Below are 20,785 nucleotides of genomic sequence, written 5' to 3'. Positions count from 1 at the left end.
TTCAGGTACCACTTTTCAGGTACCACTTTCTACTGTAATTTTGATCCATGTACTTCTACCCTCCCTTCCAAATTGAGCTCCCAGGTGTCCTCCAAACATTTGCAGTAACCACAGAGCACCTCAGGTTTGGTGTGTGGTTCAGTTGCTGTTACTGCCCTTCTCAGCTTCCTTTTTGGTAGGAGTGTGACTTCAAACTTGATCTGCCTTTAGAGAGCTCAGAGGGAGAGGCCCATGGTGCCCTCCTTCCCCTGCCTCCGCACAGGTGTCTGTGGATGGAGATCTGCATCCCCCTGGGTTCACATTCACTACAGTAGATGTCCAAGGCCAGGGATTCTTTTCTTTTTCAGGTACCACCTTGTGTCCTACTCCTTGACTTGTCCCATGGACTGGGTGTTGCAAATCCATGTCAACATCTCCTGTTCAGGGTTTGCTGTGTGAGGTCACTCAGTGTAGGATTGTCTTGTTTTGCCCTGCCCTGGGGAGAACTTTTGTACTTGTTTGTTGTTCACATTGAGGTTTTGCAAATGTTTTGGTCTGGAAAATCTAAACAGAATCTGAGCGTGTGTCCTGGGCTCAGGGTCTCACAAGGAATGGGGAAATTACAGGAATTTCACAATGCACAGTTTGATTGCTACTGATGTAAAAAACAGCTGAGGAGGGGTGAGGTCATTGGGTTTGTTCAGCTTGGAGAAAGGGAGGATGAGGGGAGATTTATCAGGGTCTGGAGCTTCCTCCCGAGGGGCAGCTCTCATGTCTGACAGGAGCCAGGGAACAGCTGGAGCTGGGCCAGGGCAGGCTCAGGCTGCAGAGCAGGGAAAGGTTCTTCCCCCAGAGGTGCTGGCATTGCCCAGGCTCCCCAGGGAATGGGCACGGCCCCGAGGCTGCCACAGCTCCAGGAGCCTTTGGACAGCACTGCCAGGGATGCCCAGGGTGGGGTTGGTGGGGTCTGTGCAGGGACAGGGGCTGGGCTGGGTGATCCTGGTGGGACCCTCCAGCTTGGGGTACTCTGTGCTTGGATGAAAACCTTCAGGAGTAAAGAGAAGATGGATTCACCTCCCTGTTAGCTGGAGAGCAGCTGTCTGTTCCTTGGGAACATGAGCATAGTTCCTTCCATGGAAAATACGATGGAATGAGAGGCCAGCAACTAACACAGAAGAATTATTTAATTGCAGTCTCCTCTGGTCCAAGCTGAGGTCCAGCTGTGTGTGCTGAGCCTGCTGCTCAAGTATCTGTTCCTTGGACCTGGCATCTCATCTCCCTCTGCCCATCCCGTGCCTCTGGCTGCAGGGAGGCTCAGTCAGGAGCAGGAGCTTGGCCTGAAGGCTCCCAGGGTTTGGCTTTTCTCCTGGACAGCTTTGATGCCTCCCTCAACCACAAGCCCAGCAACTCCCCCAGCCCTGCTGCCACATCCCACAGGAACAGAGTCCCTGCTGCCACTGTCAGGGGAGCTCTTGGGGTCACATCCCCTCCTGGGACAGTGTCTGACGGGGTTCCAGTGCTCAGAACGCTGCCACCTCCTCCAGGGCCAGCTCTGCGCCGCCGCTCACACGCAGCACGTGGATGCCGGAGTTGGAGCTGGCACAGAGCAGGGTGGAGCTGTCGCAGGCGGCCAGCGAGGCCAGCGGGCCCGAGCCCTCGAGGCACAGCGTGGCCAGGCAGGCTGCAAGGGAAGGACAAGGGAGGGGTGCGGGGTTTGCGGAGACAGGGCCACACCAATCTCCCAGCTCCAGGCTCTGCTCGCCTGAGATGTGTGAGCTGCTGCCCTCGCTGTCCTGGATCCACACATCCACTGCATTGGGATGTGCTCCTGGAAGAGACACTCACCCCTGTGCACTGCCCAGTCAGGCAGTGGCTGATCCAGACTGGGCTCAGGCTCTGCCCCTTCCTGGGAGAGGAATCAGGGCTGGATGGACCTACAGCCCCCACTGGGCAGAGCTGCAGGGCGTGCCTGGAGCCATTTCCAACACACCCTTTTCTCCCAAATTTCTTACAGTTTTCCTAACGGCTGTGCTACACTCACCACACAGTTCTGATGAATCTCCAAAAGGGAAAGAGAAATAAGATTTACGGTATCCAGTGCCACATGAGCCTTTCTGTTTGTGTCTGTTATAAAATCCCCTGAGACAGTTTGTGCAGAGATCCCAGCCCCAGGCTGAGCTGCAAACAGAGCTGCACTTGGCCTGGACCCACAGGCAGCTGTCTCTCCTGGTGACCTGCACCCTTCCCAGAGCAGCTGGATTATGGCTCACCAAGCTGGGAAGGCAAGAGGATCAAAGCTGCTGCCAGCCCCACAGCCACCCTGGGTGCACAGGCAGCAGGCAAAGGAACAGTAAGAGAACAGAAGGTTCTTCTCTGCAGGAGAGCCTCATCTTTCTATTTTCATCCCATCTTAACTAAGTTCCCTTGGAGCGGGGCTTAGCCTTGGGAGTGTCTAATGCTGTGAACTTCAACAGCTCTCAGGAGGTCTCTGCCTGCAGCACACGGGTTACTAAGAACCTGCTGCCATGGCAGGGCTTGGCAGACAAACACCTTTGTGTCCAGCTCAGGGAGGGACTCACCCTCACCAGGTGTAACCCCAAAATGCCCACAACTCCCCTTCAAGAGGACAACCAAAATGAGGGTGTTGGAGTTCCAGCCCTCTGTCCTCCAGCACAAATTCTGTTCCTTACAACTTTCTACTTGTACCTGCAGCAATCTCTGGAGCTCCCCTGTTCTTTCTTCTTTTTATCATTTGTCCTTTTATGGCTTAACTCGGATGTATCTTTAAAAGCTGCCTGGTAATTCCTCCTCTTAGCTGAGGGAAGACCCCTGTCATCTCTGACATGCAGCTCCTTCACGTTTGTTGAACCCTGGGTTTGCCCTGGGGCATTTCTCCACCCTGCCCTGCAGCTGGCTTGGAGTAAACTCCGGAGATTGCAGCACTCACCCTGCCCATCACCACCAGGAGACAGAACTGAGGGAAGTGGGTTTGTCATCTACGAGAAAGGAACACAGAGTGGGCAGGAGCCTCCCCTACCTGCAGTGTTTTGGTCCCAAACCTTCACTGTGCTGTCGCTGGAGGATGTGGCAATGCTGGGGGCGAGCGTGGGGCCCCGGGGCAGGAAAACACACGAGGTGGTGGTCTGGAAATGCCCTTTGTACTCACACACTCGGCCCCTGGTCTGCCTCAGGTCCCAGAGCTGCAGGAAACAGGCAGTGGTAGAGACCCAGCTCTGCCAGCACGGAGCTGTTTTACCAAGACAGGAAGGTGTGTTGGGATAAAGAGCTCCTCAGCAATCCTCAGAGTACCATGGCTACTGCCCTTGTCTCTGCCCATGCCCACAGTCCTGGAGAACATCAAAGCCCAAAGGATTTTCACCAGTGGTGACTGAGCACAAGGCCACACTCATTAGAACCAATAGGCTAAGACTGTGCAAGCAGGTAAGAAGTGTCCAGCCTGCTCCCATCCTCAGCCCTGCCCATCCTGGGATGGGATAGTTTCATCCTCTTGATCCTCACACACAGGGCTAAAACCTGCAGGATTGAATCCCTGGTTTGGAAATACATGAAGCAAGGATCCCTTACAGGCTTTCAGCAAGAATCTTGTGTTCCTCAGTGCCATCCATTGTTTTTTTCCCTGTGTTTTACTGAAACGAAATTCCAGACTGGTTTGAGATGGAAGAAACCTTAAAGAACCTTAAAGAGTTTCAACTCCCTGCCATGGGCACAGATGCCACTCACTAGATCAGGGTGCTCCAAGCCTCATCTAACCTGGCCTTGGTCACTTCCAGGGATGAGGCAAATCCCAGTGGTTTAATCAGGAAGAATAACTGAGCAGAAATTCCCAAAGGGACAGTCAGGAAGACACCAGACCAAGGCAGTGGGAGCACTCAGACCCTTGAGCAGTGATGTGCTGCTCTCCCTGTCTGCCACGGGCATGGGAGGGAAGGGAACAGGAGCCCAGGCCCTGCACTCACGGTGGCCTCAGCGCCGTGGCCGCCAGAGCCGCTGCTGCAGCTGAGGCAGTACCGCCCGTCCTGGCTCACGTCACAGCATGTCTGGATGTGCTGCTTGGCTGGGAATGTGTGTGCCACCTGCAGCTCCCGGCTGTCCCACACCCTGCAGGGAACAGCAGAGGGCAAGGGCACCCTCAGGCATCACCACCACGATGGATTCCCTCTGTGCCCTCCCGCACAACCCGGCTGTGCCCACGTGCTCTGCCCTGGTTGCTCCCAAACTCCCCCTGCACCCCTACATTTATCCATGCTCCATTGATTCATGGATCACTCTCCAGCCTTCTTTCTCACAAATTCTCCTTTTCACCCGCAGTCACCACCCAGGGCTGCTCCCTGTCCCTGGCTGGAGATTGCACTGCCAGGCCCAGGTGAGCTTTGAGCCACACCAGCAGTGGTCACGTCAACCAACACAACAGCCCCACGTGCCCCAGGCTGTGCCTCCCTTCCCTGTGGCCACAGGGAGAATTTACCTGGTGGTTTTATCCTCTGAGGTCTGGATGACATAAGGCTCCCCAGGAACCCAGCACAGGTGTGTGACCTGTGGAAAGGGAAGGATGAGCAGGAGCCACCTCTGTGTGCAGTCCAGGCTGTGTCTGCCTGAGGATGGAGCCACTGAGCTCCCATCCTCTCCCTCCTCCTGCGGGGTTGGGAGCTGGAAATGTTGGATGAAGACATTTTCTGCTCCCCTGCCAGGCCCAGTCCCAGTGGGGTTACTGGGGGTGATTGAGGCTGGGAGGTGCCAGCAGCAGGACACTGCCATGGGAGCAGGGACAGCACAGGCACCAGGGGGTGGCACCCACACCAGCTCTGGACTGGTGCAGGAGGGAATGCAGCCCCACTGCACAGGGCTTGTTCAGCCTGGAGAAAAGGAGATTCAGCGGGATCTTCTGGCTCTCTACAGCTCCCTGACAGGAGGGTGCAGCCAGGTAAGGGTCAGGCTCTGCTCCCAGGGAACAAGCAATAAGAAGAAATGGCCTCAAGTTGTGCCAGGGGAGGTTTAGGTTGGATATTGGGAAAAATTTCTTTGATGAAAGGGTGGTCAGGCATTGGCACAGGCTGCCCAGGGCAGTGGTGGAGTCACCATCCCTGGAGGGATTTAGAAGACAGGTAGATGTGGCACTTGGGGATGAGGCAGTGATGGCTGTGGCAGCATCAGGGGAATGGCTGGACTCCGTTTTACAGGTCTTTTCCAACCTCAGTGATTCCATGACTCTGTGTGCTTCCAAACAGCTCTGAGAGTGTTGATAAATTGCCACGAATCCCTTGATACCTTTGTGCTCCTAGGTTTGTTGTTACCTGGAGAAGCTGAGCCTGCCCAGGTACACAGTGTCCCAAGGGCTCCCTTTGGCACCAGGCTCCCAGAAAACTCTCTCTGCACAAGCTCCATGTGTGAAATAACCACGTAGGCAGGGAGACAGGTGATGGGATGTGACTGAGGAACCAGCAGATCCTACCAGATTCCTGGAGATTGCAGCTCTGCCCAGGCATTCCCCAGTCTCAGTGTCCCACTTGCACACGGTGTTGTCCCGGGAGCCCGTGCACAGCTGGGAGGCATCTGCAACCACAAGTAAACATCCAAAACAAGGCAGGAAACGTGGTCAGTCACTCCCTGGGGACTGGGAGTGTGTTGTCCCTCACCTGGGCTCACAGCCACTCCAGTAACAACCAGGTCATGTCCTGGGAAGTGCTGGCTTGGCCCTGAAGTCCTGTGAAGCTCCCACATCATCACTGTCTTGTCCCGGGATGCGCTGAAAACTCTGTTGGAGTCAAGGGCTGAGGTGACCTGCCAAGGACCAGAAAGAGAAGCTGCTCATCCTCCCACCCAGTTCACAGGGAGAGCACAGCTCTACTGCTGTCCTGCCACAGCCCAACACACGCAGGAACATGACTGGGGAGAGCCCGGCCTCCCAACTCTGCCCCTGATCCCCTCAGAGCCAGGATGGTGGATGGGTGCTCTCAGGTCTTGCTCTTAGAAACCATTCATTTTACAGGGAAAACTTCCTTACAAACCCAAATGAGCCCAGTGCAGTTGTTTTAAGCACTGAGGTGAACAAAGCCCCCTTTGTCTTTGCAGTACCCACAGCCCAGGGGACCCACTGGGTCTGTCCCCTGCGGAGGTGCACTGGCCACACCATGCACAGCTACAGGCCCTCTGCACATCTGCTCTCCCAGAAGCCTGCTTGGCTTTGTCATCCCAATCCCAAAAAAGAAATTAAAGCCCTGCTATTCCCAGAATATGCCAGCTATGGCACACAGTATAGGTATTCCTAGAATATATCAGCCATGCATGGCTGATTTGTGGAATAATGTCAAGTCTAGCAGAATGAGACCTGAAGAAAAGTGAATGGCATCTCTGCATCAAAAGTTTAACCTCATAACTCATCCTAAGCCTTTGTTACAGTCTCTTGGAGGGGAAGACAAGCTCACATGCAGACCTCCTGCAGCCCTGTTTAGTCTGGATGCAACACTCCATGCTGCTTCCAAAAGTATCTGCTGGGACCTTGGGAGAAACCTGATGTGTTCTGATCACAGAATCATGAATCATTAGATTTGGAAAAGACCTTTAAGGTCTTCAAGCCCAGCTGTCTCCAGCTGGATCCCAGGAATACCCTGATGCCATCTTTCTGTGTGGGTGACAAAGCAGTGCTCCATCATTCCTGGCTCCCCAGCTCCTGAGGGATTCCCTGGTGCTCTCACCTTGGTGACCTCGCGCTCGTGGCCAATGTAGCGGCGCAGGGCAGCCCCAGATCTCCAGCTGGACACGGCCACGCTCTGCAGGGACAGGGACAGGGGTCAGCACGGGAGCAGGGCAGGGGGGATTTTCCACATCCTTGGTTACACCATACCAAGATTTGTGCACAGCCCACAGGACAGGGAACAGGTTCCTCTGGTTTTCAGCTCCTAGAGCATGTACAGCTGTCCTTAAAGACAGGTGATGTAAGAGTCAGTCTGGCGATCCCAAGCCCGGGTGGGAGCATTGATGTGATAGGAGCTCTGGAGAGGTTACAAAATTTGATTCCATGTGCTTCAGTGCATGCCCTCACTCTAAGCTCACCTTTCCTTTCTAAATCCAGGGACCAACATAGCTACCACCCATAGAAACGTTCAGAGCTCACATTTCAACCTTATTTTTGAAGCTGTTGATACATTTTCCTGTCCCAGGGGATACCTCACCTTATCCCTTCCTCCTGACACACACAGGTCTGGTTTGAGAGCAGCCACGGAGGTGACAGAGTCGGTGTGAGCGGGGCTGTGCTGCTGGGAGGCAGCAGAGGGTCCCGCCTGTCCCACGGAGCCCTCGGCCCTGCAGAGAACACGGACAGCAGTGGGAGCTGCAGAGGCTGGGAGCTGAGGTCAGGGCTCCCTTCCCTGGCACCTCTGGCATCTTCTGACATGACACCTGTCTTAGAGAGAGCCTGTGAGTGAGATGGAGCAGACCTATCCCAGCTCTAGAGCTGCTGAATATTTAATTGTTGCTCGCTCTTTGCTGGTGCAAACAAGAAAAGAGATTTGGACCTCACCAGCACCCACAGTCACTCACATGGATCAGGTTCTGCTGCTTTTTGCTGTGACCCCTCCCTGGCCACGAGTTCCCCCCACTGCCACCCTGTGCAGCCCCCCAGGCACAGATCCCTCTCCTTGCTGCCAGAGACTGAATTATTTCATCTTGGCCATGAAAGCTGATGACAGGCCCTGAAGACACAACAAAGCAGTTTGGGTATTTGGGCCAAAGAGCCACTCCTGGAGCTGTGTCCCTTCAGAGCTCTGCCACAGCCACCATAGAGCACAACCACTGGCCATGGTTATGTGGTTGGCCCTTCCTGTGACCAACATTTGGGATTTCAGTCCTCCAAAAAAGCTGAATGGACTTTAGAAAGGAGGGTTAAAAGTGAAAACCTGATTCAAATATCCAATAATGAAACTAAACCCCTTTGCTTGCTATTTTGTCTGGTTCACTCTCACACCTGGTTCATTAACATGACCTGATCTCCCAGCATTGCTTTACCTGTATTTGGTTGTGTGGAAGCTGATTTTACTCTGCAGTTTCCCCATAGCCCTGGCAAGGAGCAGGCAGTGGTGGGTGTCACATCAGCACCTTGGCATCACCAGGGATCCAGAGGGGTTTCTGTTTGTCACACATACAGGATAAGGTGCTGGTAACTTATTATCTACATCCTAACTCCATTCAGAGTAAGAAGAAACCTCAGAGGACACATCTGGAGGTCCTGAGTGAAACCTTTAGCTTAGAGCAGAGCCAAGAGCAGGGTGAGGACACTGGGACCTCACACTGAGCTTAAAATTGCCCAAGCTCGGTGAGGCCACAGCAGAGATGGAGCTGCTGCCTGTCATTCTTTACACCTCCTCCTACTCCTGGGTCTAGTCTGGACTTCCATATACACCAGAGGTCCCAGTTCTTGTATTGGTGAAGGCAAGCACCTTCAGACTGAAGCTTGTACAGCAACTGGTGGGACCAAGTGCAGGCACAGGCAGCACCAGCTCAGTTGAGCCAGCCTGGCAATACTTGAAGTGATTTCCATGAGCTGAGGAACAGTTCTGGGAAGAGTTTCCATGTCCAAACACCAGTTCCAGGCAAGACAAGACCACGTGGATAACCCAGATTCAGCAAACCCTTGCTGGCCAGGCTGGGCCAGGCTGCCCTGTCCCTCCCAGGAGGGGTCAGCACAGCCAGACCCTGCAGCAGATCCGTGCAGGTGAGGAGCAGCATTTTCCCCCTGTGTCCTCACGGGTCACAGACCCAGCAGAAACCAGTCTCAGTGACAGTGAATTGTCACAGACAATAACTGGCTGCTGCTTAGCTCAAGGCACACTAATTGGATTTAGTCTGCTGGCATGCCCATCTTCCGTGGCTGTAGCACTCTGGTAATCAAAATCAGGGAAAATAAATCAATCTGCTTTTTCCAGGAAAAAAAATGCTTGAAGGTTCTGCCCACAAAAAAAGTGAAACCCAAATCCTGGAAGCACTGAGCAAAAGGGGTTGGGTTTCTACAAAATTCCCTTTCTAATTTTACCCTGACAGCCTTTGTGATTAGCAATTAGTAATACCCAGTTAATCTCCTGCTGTTCTATCCATGAGTTTGCATGTTCCAAAGATGTGAGGAATGTTCAATCTCACAGCTGAGGGGCTGTGATAATTTGGCAATTTATTCTTTCAATCAGACCGAGTGCCCCAATCGTTTCAGTCCATCAGGAATGTGATTTTTCTCTGACAGTGGGAGAACTCTGGAAGTTGCAAAATGAGACTGTAGAAAAAGCTAAGGAGGGAATTCTGAGCTTTTAATTCTGGTGGTTAGTGTTTCCAACCCGCAGTTAGTTAATGTCCATCCCTACCTGCTCATCACTTCACAGGGAGCTGCCAGAGATCAGGGGAGGCTGCAGGGAAGGTGGAAGCTTTGTCTTGTGTATTGCTGTTGTCCTGCCTCCTCCTCACTGCAAGAAAGAGCAGATTTTTCTGCATCCTGGATGAGAACAGCACTCAGGCAGGATGTTAATCCAAGGTTTTGCTATCTGTATCCCAACACACGTTTATCCATCAGCTGCTCCACCACAAAGCTCTAAAAACTCAGGGAACTTCCTACAACAACTGATCCACACCAAGCTTCACCTCCAGCAGCCTGAGTTTCATGCTAGAGGATGCCCTTATTCTCCCTTTCCCCCAAATGCATCGCTTGACAGAAATCAAACACTTTTTACTGAATTACTTTTGAAAAATAAGCAACGCTGCTGCCTCCACCTGTCCAGGCTCTGCAGTGAAACCTGTACCGTGGGATAGGGAATGTCGACAACCACAGCAGTGGCACAGGGACCCCCGCAGAGCTGCCCCATCCTCATGAGGGAATAAGCATCCCTTCGAGGAGGGTGTTTGGCTTTGGGGAGAACGGGGGACACCCTGGCTTCCTAGAGCTGGGTGTGACCCCACAGTGGTGCTGGCAGGTCTCTGTGGATGGGGGTGTCCCTGTGGGGGTCAATGGGAGCATTTCGCGTCTCTCTGGATGGGGGTGTCCCTGTGGGGCTCCACGGGAGCATCCCGAGGGCGCCTCTCAAGGGCCATGTGGCACTGGCAGGGGCGAGGCGGGGCAGCCCTCGGGAAAGGTTTGTGAAGAGAGGTTTGTGAAGAACCGCGTCCCTGTGCGGGGCAGCTCCGCGGCCCGGCCCGGCCCGGCCCCGCCGCGCACTCACCGGCCCCGGCGCCGTCCCGCCCGTGCCGCCGCCCGCTGCCGGCTCCGGCGGGGCCGGGCCGGGGCGGAGCCCAGCCGGGAGCGCGGCCGGGCGGGGCCGCCGCCCCCGCGGCAGGTGCGGGCACAGCATGGCCCGGGCCGAGCGGCTGCGGGTGAGCGCCGGGACCCCGGCCCGGCCCGGCCGAGGGGAGCGCGGGGCTGGGGGGGCAGAAGGGGCCGTGCGGCTCTGGGGAGTTCCGGCGGGCGTGAGGGTGTCTCGGGGCACCTGGGGGAGTATGAGCGCCCCTGGGGGGTGTGGGACAGTGGGGGAAATGGGGGGGTCCCTGGGGGTGTGTGGGGGTCCCGGTGAGGGTGTGGGTCCACAGGAGTCCCTGGCGGGGTGTGGGGGTGCCTCGGGCGCTGTGGGACCTTGGGGGGGCCCTGGCAGGGTGTGGAGATCCTGGACGGGGTGAGGAAATCCTTGGGGGTGTATGAGGGTCCCTGGGGGAATATGGGGGTCCCTGGGGATGTGTGGGGTTGGGGGAGTCCCTGGGGATGTGCGGGGGTCCCTGGGGCTGTGCGGGGGTCCCTGGGGGTCCCTGGCAGGGTGTGGGGCCATGCGGGTGGTTCCCAGAGGGAGCCGGGTTCTCTAAAGGAGCCCGTGGCGGGGGTGGCCCCCCAAGCACGGCGATGGGGGCTCTGCGAGGGGCTCCAGGCATGTGGGGGGCCCTTGGGGCTGTTCAGGGTTCCCCCGCGGGGAAGGGGCTCTCTGTGGGGTGGTGCAGGGGGACCGGGGCGGTGTGGATGTGGGTGTGGGGTGGCTGCCGGCGCTCGGGGCCCGTCCAGGCCCGCATCCATCACCCGCTGCTCCGTCCCAGAACAAGCTGGTGGAGCGCTGCGAGCGGCTCCAGCTGCAGAGCGCGGCCATCGCCCGGCACGTGGACGAGGTGCTGCCCGCCAAAGACCAGAGCGTCCTGGTGAGTCCCTGGGCTGGCCCTGCCTGCTCCCCGCTCGCCATTCCCGGCAGGGCTGCTCGGCTCCCCGGGGGGGAAACGTCGGGATGCGGCTGTGGAAATGGAGTGCCAGGGCGTGCCTGGAATTCTTGCTTCATTTGCCTAAAAAATGTGCACAGACAATGGTGGGAGTGTGCAACAATCAAATATCCTACTAGGATCAGTGCCTTAGAATTCCTGGGTTTATTTGTTCTTTTCTGTCACTGAGGACGAGGATAAAGGACAGTGATAGAATCATAGAATCCCAGACTGGTTTGGGTTGGAAGGAACCTTAAAGACCACCCTGTTCCAACCATCTACCATGGGCAGGGACACCTCCCACTATTCCAGGTTGCTCCAAGTTCCATCCAGTCTGGCCTTGGACACTTCCAGGGATCCAGGGGCAGCCACAGCTTCTCTGGGCACCTTGTGCCAGGGCCTCACCACTCTCGCAGGAAAAAATTCTTCCCAACTTCCCATCCAGCCCTGTCCTCTGACAGTGGGAAGTCATTCCTTCCTGTCCTGTCTCTCCAGGCTCTTGTCCCAAGTCCTTTTCAGCTCTCTTGGAGCCCCTTTAGGCATTGGAAGGGGCTCTAAGTTCTTCCTGGCATCTTTTCTTCAGGCTGAACACCCCCAGCTGTTTCAGCCTGTCCTCCTGTTTCTCACCAGCAGTGACTCTGTGGAGATTTGCTGAGGGGCAGGACTCTGGTCCCTTGCAGGTTGTCACTTAGGTACCAGGGCTGGCTGGGGAGGCAGTGGGCAGGTTTGGGACTGGTGTGGTGCCAGGTGGCACCATGTGCCATGGCCTGGGCTCAGTTAACAGAGTGGCACTGATGGCTGAGCCCCAGGAGGGAGGGCAGAGCAGCTGGGGCTCCTCTCGGGGCTGAAGCAGGGCTGATGGTGCTGCCGTGTCCCTGCCTGGCAGAGCGCGGCCAGCGCGGCGCGGGAGCTGGTGATCCAGAGGCTGCTCCTCGTGGGGAAGGCCTGCGAGAACGAGGAGCAGCGGCTGCTGGAGAGGGTGCACGCTGAGGAGGAGAGGGCACACCAGAGCATCCTCACCCAGCAGGTGCACTGGACAGAGGCTCTGCACAAGCTGGGTGCCCTCCGCACCTACCTGGTGGACGTGATCACCAACCTGGATGACCAGGAGCTGCTGGTGAGTACTGTGAGCCAGGCAGCCCAGAGCTGACCTGCACTTTTTGTTATGGGACTTCAGTGCAGAGTTCAGCAGCTGCTGGGCTGACAGCAGGGAGGCATAGGTGGACAGGACAAACATCTGCAGGTCTGGCTCAGAGAACCTCGTTGACCTGATCCTGATAAGCCCCTGTGGTTTCCTGGTGGTTCCTAGAGCATCTGCTCTACCTGCTCTTGCTGGAATGAGGTCCAGAACCACCCAGGTTCAGATCTCTAAGCTCTGGGCTTGTAGGTGCCTTTAGGCTGGGCAGCCAGGACGGCTCTGGGTTACGAGCTGCTCTTACAACAATTAGTTGTGCCACCAGTTTTCCAGTGTCTAGTTTTAATCAAAACTGACCCTTACAAACACCTGCAGCTCCTCTGGAAAGTCCCCTGTGTTGCCTGGCTTAGCCCTGTTAGGGATATTCACTGTGCAGAGCAGCCTGTGCTTCCCCTTGCTCATTTCCTTCTCTGGTTATTGAATCATCTGGGTTCACCCAAGTGATTCCTCTCACTTTAGATGTGAGCAGGACCTCTGCCTTGCCACCACCATGCTCAGCCTCTGCTTCCCACGTGTAAATTTGTGAGGAAAGGAACAGCAGCTCAGCTTGGAAAACAGACCCAATCCCATGGAAAGAGGGCAGATGTTCCTTTGAGGTGGAAAGGCAGTTCATGTCCTGCCCCAGCTCCTTGGTGTGCTGGGCTGTAGCTGCACCACAAAGAGGAGAGGTTGGAGAGCAGGATCCATCAGCTGCCTGTGGCAGAGAACTGCCACACCCTCACTTCCCTTTTGGAAGGGAATCAGGGGTTCACATGTTCTCCACCTTGGGCTGTTGGTGTTAGTACTTGTGCCTATCTGGAATCAACACATGCCATGCCACAGGAAAGCAGAAGGCATGCAAAGTGCACTGCTTGGATTTGATCAGGGATCAGGTATTTTCTTATCGCTTTCCTGTACCTTGAGAGTGCCTCATGCCCAGCAGGTACAGAAACAAGTCGGACTGACCATGAGGTCACCTAACTCTTGGCTTAGACCCTCTGCAGCCTCCCTCCTTTGCTGTAAGCCCTGGGGTTATTTGCTGGAAGCACAGGCTGTTCCTGCAGCCTGCCCTAGTGGGGTGGGGACAGCAGGCAGTGCCCCAACCACACGTGCAATGTATTGACTTCAACCATTCTCACTCATTTTTGGGAAGTGGGAAGTGCTGCAGCTGAAGAAAATGGATGTTGGATGCTCCTGCTTCTCCCCAGGGCTGGGGTTGGGGTGAGGGGTGGCTTCTCTGAGTCAGGAAGGGGAACACTGCTCCCTGGGTCCTGGGTTTGCTGTGTTTGGGGTGTCTTCTGTGGGAATTTAAGCTGTGGTGACTCTTTTTCTCCTTGTCCTCAGCGTGCAGAACAAGAAATCTTCGAGAGGTCAGTACCTGGCTGCTCCTGGTGCTTTCTCTGCTCCTGCTCCAAGCTTTCCCTGCTCCTGCTCCACACCTGCGTAGCCACAGCTCCTGTGCTGTGTGCCATGACTCAGGCACCCCATGACACCTCCTTTGTCCCTTGTGCTGCTTTTGTTGTGGACAAGGACAGAGCACAGGGATGCCAGCGTGGCCTCCTGTCTCTGCTCCATGTGCTGTGCTGCACCTGGATGTGCTCCATGTGCTTCCCCAGATCAGCAGTCCTTGCTTATGTGAGAACTTCTGCAGCTCCTTAGAAAACCACAGGGCTTGCTGGGGTTGGAGCAGGCCCGTGCCAGGCTGTTGGCAGGAGGTGGGATGGCCTGTGCTCCATGCTGGGGGTGGCTGGCACAGCATCTCCCCAGCTCTGCACGGGCAGGGAGAGCCAGGTGCAGGTCTCACTGTCCCCACCAGCCCTGTCAGTGACACTGCGCTGCCCTGCCTGAGCAAGCACCTTGGTGGCTGTGTTTTTATTTAATCTATTTAATTTTATTTAAGTCATTTATTTCTGTGGCTGCTGTGAGGGTGCTGGTCCTGGCCACACTGTGCTGCCCAGAGGGCCTGTGGGAGTATTTGTGCCTGTGGAGAGCAGGAATGTGCCAGAGCACATCCCCAGCAGCCTGTGCCACAGTCTGTCCTCAGGACTCCTACCAGGAATTCTATGTGTGGTGCAGGCCACAGGAGCCAGCAGACCCCTGGCTCTGTGCTGGGAGAAACCTGGTGTCCTGGCTTGCTCTGTGCCCAGACCGTGGCACTCTGGCAATAATAGAGGGAAATCTGATTCTCTGCCTGTTCATTGTGCTCCCCTGGTACCCTGACAGCTGCTCTCAGACACATTTATTTACCCTGTGTCTGCTGAGTGAGGAGCTGTTGATTCAGGCTGCTGGGATGTGTTTTACAACACTGCAGCCCTTTCACGAGGAGCTGGAAGCAGAGCCAACCGAAAGTATCACTCAGGGTGAGAGCTGGCCCAGACACCCCTGCTGTGGTCTCTCTGCAGCCAGAGCTCCTCTTTAACCTCTGCATACCTCCTTGTGATCTTTTAAACACCTCTCAGTACAATAAATTGCTGTTATTTTGAAACAGCTCCTGTTTTCCTTTGCTAGGACGGAGGTGGCGGAGGGAATCTTGGAGCCACAGGAGTCCCTGAAGTTAAACTTTAATCAGACCTGTGTTCAGAGTCCACTGCTGCATCGACTGTGGGCCTGTGCTATGCTCTGCTGCCTCACAGGTCAGTGTCTTGCTCAGATCTCACTTGCTCCAGGGATTCCTGCACCCTCACTTGTGTTGTGCCCTCACAACATCCTCATGCAGTGTCCAAACTTCCTCACGCTGTGTTCTGCTCCTCTGCTCTCCTGGCCCCTGCCTGTTTCTTGGAGCCCATTCAGGGAGGCAGCAGCAAGCTGTGGGAGGTGTAGGGGTGCAGTAGGGGCTCCAAGCAGGTTGTGGCTCAGGGAAGAACTGGAGTTTGAAAAGATTGTGTGTTTTATCAGCAATGTGGCTTTAATGTTGTGTGGTTTCTTTTGCTGTTTCCTGGGTCTCTGGGTGACAGCAGTGAAGCTGATGCTGCTGTGGGAATCTGTCACAGAAATCTCTGTTCACAATGTTTAGCATTGGGCTGCTGGGCACTTTGAGAGGGTGATTTCATCTGTGGGGTGTCTGTGAGACTGACCAATGCAGGGGGCAGTGAGTAGATGAACCAGTGTTCTGAAGCAGTGTTCTGATCACGAGCTGAGGTTGTGGCTGTGCACAGGCTGCTGGTTCTAGGGGTGTGTGTGCTCTGGCTCAGCTCCTGCTGTACAGCTGAGACTGCACTGGAGGCTTTTGCCAGGCCACTGACAGGCCCTAGGACTGGTTTACCTGGTTGGTGCTGGCTGTCTTAAGCAGGGAAAGACGTTTTTCCTCCAGCTGTGATGTGCTTGAATGGCTGGTTGTGAAATGTTTGCTTTTACTCTGGCTTTCAGTCTGTTAGAGTATTTCAAATGCATTTTTTGTTTCTCAGGGATGGCAACATCCTTCGTAATTTGCCTTGTAAACAATCCCTAAGGTGGTTTTTCCAAAGCTTCTGTACAAACTTCTGATTTTTGCTCATCTTGCTGTGATTCTGATGATCTGTTTCCAGTTTTTCCCTGTTTCCAGGCCTGTCTCCAAGGTCTGCACTTCAGGCTTTTATTGCTATCATGGTTTTAAGTATTAGCCTGAGAGTCTGTGCCTATCAAGCACTACCATCATGTGTTTTTATCTACTGCAAACTCTGGTGTTGCTCTCCCTTTGTGATTAATTTCCCTCGCTGGAATCTGTGAGCGCTGGCAGTTGAGGAAAGTGTCCCTGCAGGGGTTGGGGCTAGGCGATCTTTAGGGCCCCTTCTGACCCAAATCACTCTGATTCCAGGCCAGCCTCTGCAGTGGTGCATTGACAGTGTCACAGAATCCCAGAATTGTTCAGGGTGCAAAAGACCTCTAAGACCATCCAATGTGATCACCACCCTGTCACCCAGCCCAGAGCACTGACTGCCACTGCCTGTCCAGTCATGCCTTGGACACCTCCAGGGATGGTCATTCCACCACCTCCCTGGGCAGGCCCTTCCAGTATTTAACAGCCCATTCAGTGAAGAAATCCTTCCTGAAAGAATCAGTGGAGCAGGTTCTCAATGTTCAGAGCCATGGAGTCAAGCAGGAAGCATTTCCCTAATTTTCTTTGTTGTGACAGGGTTTTTGTAAGGATCCCTCTCCCAACAGTGTCCTTGTGAAATGTAATGACTTACAGGCATTCAATTCTTGTGGTGGGTGTGCTGATGCACTTATTACACAGGAATTTCATTCTGTTTGGGGTTTTTTTTGAGTATGTGGTTGCATTTCACATGTCATTACTGCATGCTGAGGATGCCTGGTGTATCCTTGTGGATCTCATCAGTCCACAGGCCACCCTGGACCAAGCCTTAGAGATTTAATATTAACAGCAGTGGGCTGAGCTTGCCTTAAGACACGGTAATGTGAAGTGTCACTCTGTGGTCTCTTCTCCCAAAGGAGGGTGAGCAGGTGGCTGTCTTGTTTATTTGCTTTAAAACAGAAAATTCCCAGCCTTGATGGCTCACTCCATAACCTCTAAAAAACTTGGGAAGCAGCTGCAAAAGGGCCTCATTTCACTCTCCAAAATAAACATGATTCCTTTGATGCCTTCACTTGGCATCCAGGCTTCTGTATCACTTCTGTTTGGGTTTGGCAGCTTCCTCCTTACACTACGAGATGATGTAAATCTCCTGGCACCGTTTTGGGAGGGATCTAGGTTGGTTCATGGGAACTTGGATTTTTAAAAGCAGTCAGATGTGCTGCCGCTCACACAAATGTGCTTCCCAGGGCTGTCAACTGTGGGGGTTTATTGTCCCAGTATCCGTCATGTCCCAAGGCCACCCTGATGGAACAGGACATAGAGAAAATAGACTTGGGGGTGAGATGAATTCCCAGTGGAATCATTCATCAGAATTACATGTGAAAATCCAGATTTAATCATGACGAAACACTTGTGTGAGGGGCAAAATTTGCTGATCTGTATTACTCTGCTGTTACTTTGCCAGCACTTCCCCTCCCTCAGGTGCTCCCCTGGAACTGCGATTTCACAGCAAAGCCATGTGGGTGTCACTGGGGTGGTGTTTCCCTGCATGGACCACCAGGATGCAGCCCAAGGTCTGCTGTGTGTTGTACAAGAGGAGGTTTAGTGCCCTCCTTCTGCCTGAGGAAGATAAAGTCTGATGCTACTCTGTTTTCTATGAATTCAGAGCAGTGTTTGGCTTCCTGGAAAGCCGCCCTGCACACCAGCAGCGTGGGCAGCCCAGAACCCTGCGGAGAGCTCAGGCTTGGCTGCTGTGTGGGGAAATAAATCATCAGATGAAGGAGGCTGGCAGCTCCTGCTGAAGGAAATGCTGGCTTCAGGCTCCTCTTTGGGCTCACTCTGGCTTGCAGTAACTCCTCCCTAACGTGTACAGGTGCATGGCATTGATTTGCACAGGGATAATTCAGCCTCGGTTCATCTGCCAGGGAGCACCTGGGCAGGTGCAGCCTGAAGAGACCTTGGAGCATTGCTGCTGGGTGCTGTTTGCTGTTAGAGGGATGCTGACCTGGGTCCTGGAGCAGGCTGGGCTCTGGGATGACCCTGCTGAGGTCATCCTTTGGTTCTTTAAGGGCTCATCGTGCTGTGTGCTGGATGCTGAGCAGAGGGTGTTGGGCAATGGCTGGCGCTGGTGTGGCAGGGTAGAGCTGCTGGCAGGGATGGGAGAGCCACTGAGTCACCCCTCCAACCCTGTTTCCATGGTGGTTTAAGGCCTAAAATGAATAAAGTTAGGGTGGGGAAAGGGCAAGGAGGGGCAACTGCTGGCAGGAACTGGGTCTTCTCAGATGAGTCCACTGGGCATCAGCCTCATCCCTGCTTCACAAATTTAGGGACTGCGGGCTACACTTCTGCAATTCCACAGCCTGCAGACCCAGAGAGGGGTCTCAGGGGAAGCATGCAGCCAGGGCAGAGCACCATGATCTTAGAGGTCTTTCCCAGCCTTGACAGTCCTGTGATTCCATGATTTTGAAGTGGTGCAGACCCACAGTGGATGCCGTGTCCTCTGGCCAGCCTGGGCTGCTGCTGGCTGGGTTTGTGCAGCTGGGCACAAACCCTAACCCTAACCCTCTTCTTTCACAGCAAAGCCAGATCCAGTTACAGCCATGCTCAGCTCTAAGCTTGGTGCCACTAGCCCGCTGCTCCCAGTGCCTCAGGGTGGGTTGATAAACACCTGAGGCTTTGAAGCAGGAAAGAGATTTCTCTGCCCGGCCCTCTCCAGTCCTGTTTTTCCGGCTTTGCAGGTTTTCTGCACACAGACCTCCCAGTCTTGCCAGGCTCTTGGCTCCCCTGAGTGGGGGAGGAGCAGCCAGGTCCTGCTCACCCACTGTGGGGATGGGAAAGGACAAGAACTAGGTTTGGATCTCTCCCAAAAGTAGGGTGACCCAAACCTGCTGAGTTCTGTTTTGTGGGGAGTCAGGCCAGGGTCAGAGGGTGATGAGCAAGGCCTTTAGTGCAAGGTGGAGAAGTGTCTGGTGAGTGTGGGCTTTGGTGAGTGTCTGCCTTGTTCTGGCCCTGGCTGAGAGAGGAAGCGGTGGCACCCAGCCTGAGCCCCAGCACTGTCACCCAGGGAAGCAGACGGGGCCCCAGGAGCGACGTGTGAGGAGAGGGTGGTTGCACTTGAGATTCTCATGGCCACAACTACCTCAGGTGGTTCAGGTGGTGGCCAGTAAGTCAGTGCTCACCACATGGCTTCTCTTGCAGGCTCACAGGAGATTCACATCGATGAGAAAACCCTGAGCCCCCACCTCAGCCTGTCAGAAGACAAGAGAACCCTGACCTTCAGCCCCAAGAAAGCAAAGGTGGACTCGGACTGCCCCGAGCGGTTTGACCACTGGCCCAACGCTTTGGCCACTGCACCTTTCCACTCGGGGGTCTGTGCCTGGAAGGTCAGCGTGGAGCAGAGCTGTGCCTACAAGCTGGGGGTTTGCTACAGCTCCGTGCCCAGGAAGGGCTCTGCCAACGAAGGCCGCCTGGGCTTCAACGCTGCCTCCTGGGTGTTCTCCCGCTATGACAAAGAATTCCGGTTCCTGCACGCAGGGCAGCCCCAGCCCGTGGAGCTGATCAAAGCCCCGGCAGAGATCGGGGTCCTGCTGGACTTTGCCGGGGGGGAGCTGCTCTTCTACGACCCCGGCTCCTGTGCCATCCTCTTTTCCCACCGTGAGGCCTTCCTGGAGCCCGTCTACCCCGTCTTTGCTGTGGCACACCAGAGCATCTCGCTGGTGCTGTGAGCGGGGTGTGGCCGTGTGTGACTGTGTGTGCTCTGCACACTGCCCGCGGGGAAAGGAGCCCGGGCTGTGGGCTGTGTCCAGGGGCCTTCACACAACACCTGCCTTCACACCACACCTGTTCCTCTGTGTTTTCTGCAGCTTTCCTCATCCTGGAGTCTACACCCTGTGCTGGGGTGAGGGCTCTGGGAATGCCTCGTTGGGTCAGCTGCTCCTAGGTGAATTGTTTCATTTCTGCCCCACCAAAGGCAGCTTTCCAGTCTGCTGGTGGTCTGGAGAAAAGAGGAGAAATAGTGAGAGATATGCATGGAGAAATGGCAGGGAGGAGGCCCGTGGAAAGGCACATACCGTACTCATCAGGAGGGTGGAGCCGGGGGGGGGGGGGTCAGGCTCTGCTCCCAAGCAACAGTGAAAGGACCAGAGGAAACAGCTTCAAGTTGTGCCAGGAGAGGTTTAGGTTGGATAGTGGAGAAAATTTCTTTGGCACATGCTAAGACAGTCATGGAGTCACTATCCTGGAGGGGTTTAAAAGGTATTGTGGATGTGGCACTAGAGGACATGGCTTAATGGTGGCCTAGGCCTAGTGTTGGGGGAACAGCTGGACTTGATCCTAAAGGTCTTTTCCAACCTAAATGATTCTGTGATTCGCTGATGGGGACACAGCTGGAGATGCTTTTGGGAGGAGCTACCCCACTGCAGAGCAAGGACAGTGCAAGGGGCTCTTCCCTGTGGGGGAATCATGCTGGGACAGGGGCGCTGCTGAGGGGCTGTGGCCATGTCCAAGCAGAGGAACAAGGAAAGAGCAGCAAAAAGAAATCAAAACTGAGTGTCCCAAAGGAGTGGGATTTGAGTGTAACGTCGTGCAAACACAGGGAGCTGATGGCAGCAGGCAGGGGGGAAGGAGAGGTGTAGGCATGAAGCTGAGCCAGAGAAAGGGGTTTAATGTCATCTTTAAAGGGTCATCTTTTTATGTCTCACTACCCAAATCAGTAAAGTTTGTTAACTGGCAATTCATTAAGTGAAATTGCCCAGCTCCAGACTGTTTTGCCCTCAGCAGGAGACCTGCAGGCACCTCCTGCCTGCCTACCGCTGTTGAGAAGGGGGGGATGTCAGTGAGGTGGCAAAGCTGGGGTACACTGAGGGTGCAGGGGCTGGGCTGGGGTGTTCTGGGTGCTC

The 20,785-nt window shown here is 54.9% G+C and overlaps 2 protein-coding genes across 5 annotated transcripts; one reads left to right on the top strand and one right to left on the bottom strand.

The window, feature by feature from the left end:
* Nucleotides 1-1,141: 1,141 nt before the first annotated feature.
* On the bottom strand, nt 1,142-10,258 carry WDR31 (WD repeat domain 31). 4 transcript variants are annotated; one of them, XM_063409909.1, is made up of 11 exons: nt 10,194-10,258; nt 9,345-9,443; nt 8,002-8,121; nt 7,170-7,299; nt 6,693-6,767; nt 5,634-5,778; nt 5,450-5,550; nt 4,466-4,533; nt 3,957-4,098; nt 3,017-3,179; nt 1,142-1,660 (listed from the first exon to the last, which is right to left on the bottom strand). In XM_063409909.1, the coding sequence occupies exons 3-11, from the start codon at nt 8,046-8,048 to the stop codon at nt 1,500-1,502; spliced, it is 1,032 nt and encodes a 343-aa protein (XP_063265979.1). In that variant the 5' UTR covers nt 8,049-8,121; nt 9,345-9,443; nt 10,194-10,258; the 3' UTR covers nt 1,142-1,499. The 4 variants fall into 4 exon arrangements, with proteins under 4 accessions (XP_063265979.1, XP_063265980.1, XP_063265981.1 ...); XM_063409910.1 differs by lacking the exon at nt 10,194-10,258 and having other exon boundaries at nt 9,345-9,465; XM_063409911.1 differs by lacking the exons at nt 8,002-8,121; nt 9,345-9,443; nt 10,194-10,258 and adding an exon at nt 6,842-6,916 and having other exon boundaries at nt 7,170-7,276.
* Nucleotides 10,213-20,633, top strand: BSPRY (B-box and SPRY domain containing). Its single transcript, XM_063409908.1, has 6 exons — nt 10,213-10,344; nt 11,050-11,148; nt 12,089-12,319; nt 13,721-13,746; nt 14,885-15,009; nt 19,086-20,633. Exons 1-6 carry the CDS (start codon nt 10,321-10,323, stop codon nt 19,610-19,612), a joined length of 1,032 nt encoding a protein of 343 aa, XP_063265978.1. The 5' UTR covers nt 10,213-10,320; the 3' UTR covers nt 19,613-20,633.
* Nucleotides 20,634-20,785: the final 152 nt, after the last annotated feature.

Source organism: Prinia subflava, chromosome 12 (assembly GCF_021018805.1).
Source record: "Prinia subflava isolate CZ2003 ecotype Zambia chromosome 12, Cam_Psub_1.2, whole genome shotgun sequence".
Taxonomy (NCBI): domain Eukaryota; kingdom Metazoa; phylum Chordata; class Aves; order Passeriformes; family Cisticolidae; genus Prinia; species Prinia subflava.
This window is presented reverse-complemented; position numbering and strand designations above follow the sequence as displayed.

Excerpts from the sequence above, each read along its gene's own strand:
- WDR31 (XM_063409909.1), bottom strand. The coding sequence starts at position 8,048 with ATGGGGAAACTGCAGAGTAAAATCAGCTTCCACACAACCAAATACAG. Across the intron at positions 6,768-7,169 it reads TGTCAGGAGGAAGGGATAAG|AGCGTGGCCGTGTCCAGCTG; the intron begins GTGAGGTATCCC and ends CTGTCCCTGCAG. Across the intron at positions 4,099-4,465 it reads TCAGAGGATAAAACCACCAG|GGTGTGGGACAGCCGGGAGC; the intron begins GTAAATTCTCCC and ends TGTTCCCTGCAG.
- BSPRY (XM_063409908.1), top strand. The coding sequence starts at position 10,321 with ATGGCCCGGGCCGAGCGGCTGCGG. Across the intron at positions 11,149-12,088 it reads CCAAAGACCAGAGCGTCCTG|AGCGCGGCCAGCGCGGCGCG; the intron begins GTGAGTCCCTGG and ends CCTGCCTGGCAG. Across the intron at positions 15,010-19,085 it reads TATGCTCTGCTGCCTCACAG|GCTCACAGGAGATTCACATC; the intron begins GTCAGTGTCTTG and ends CTTCTCTTGCAG.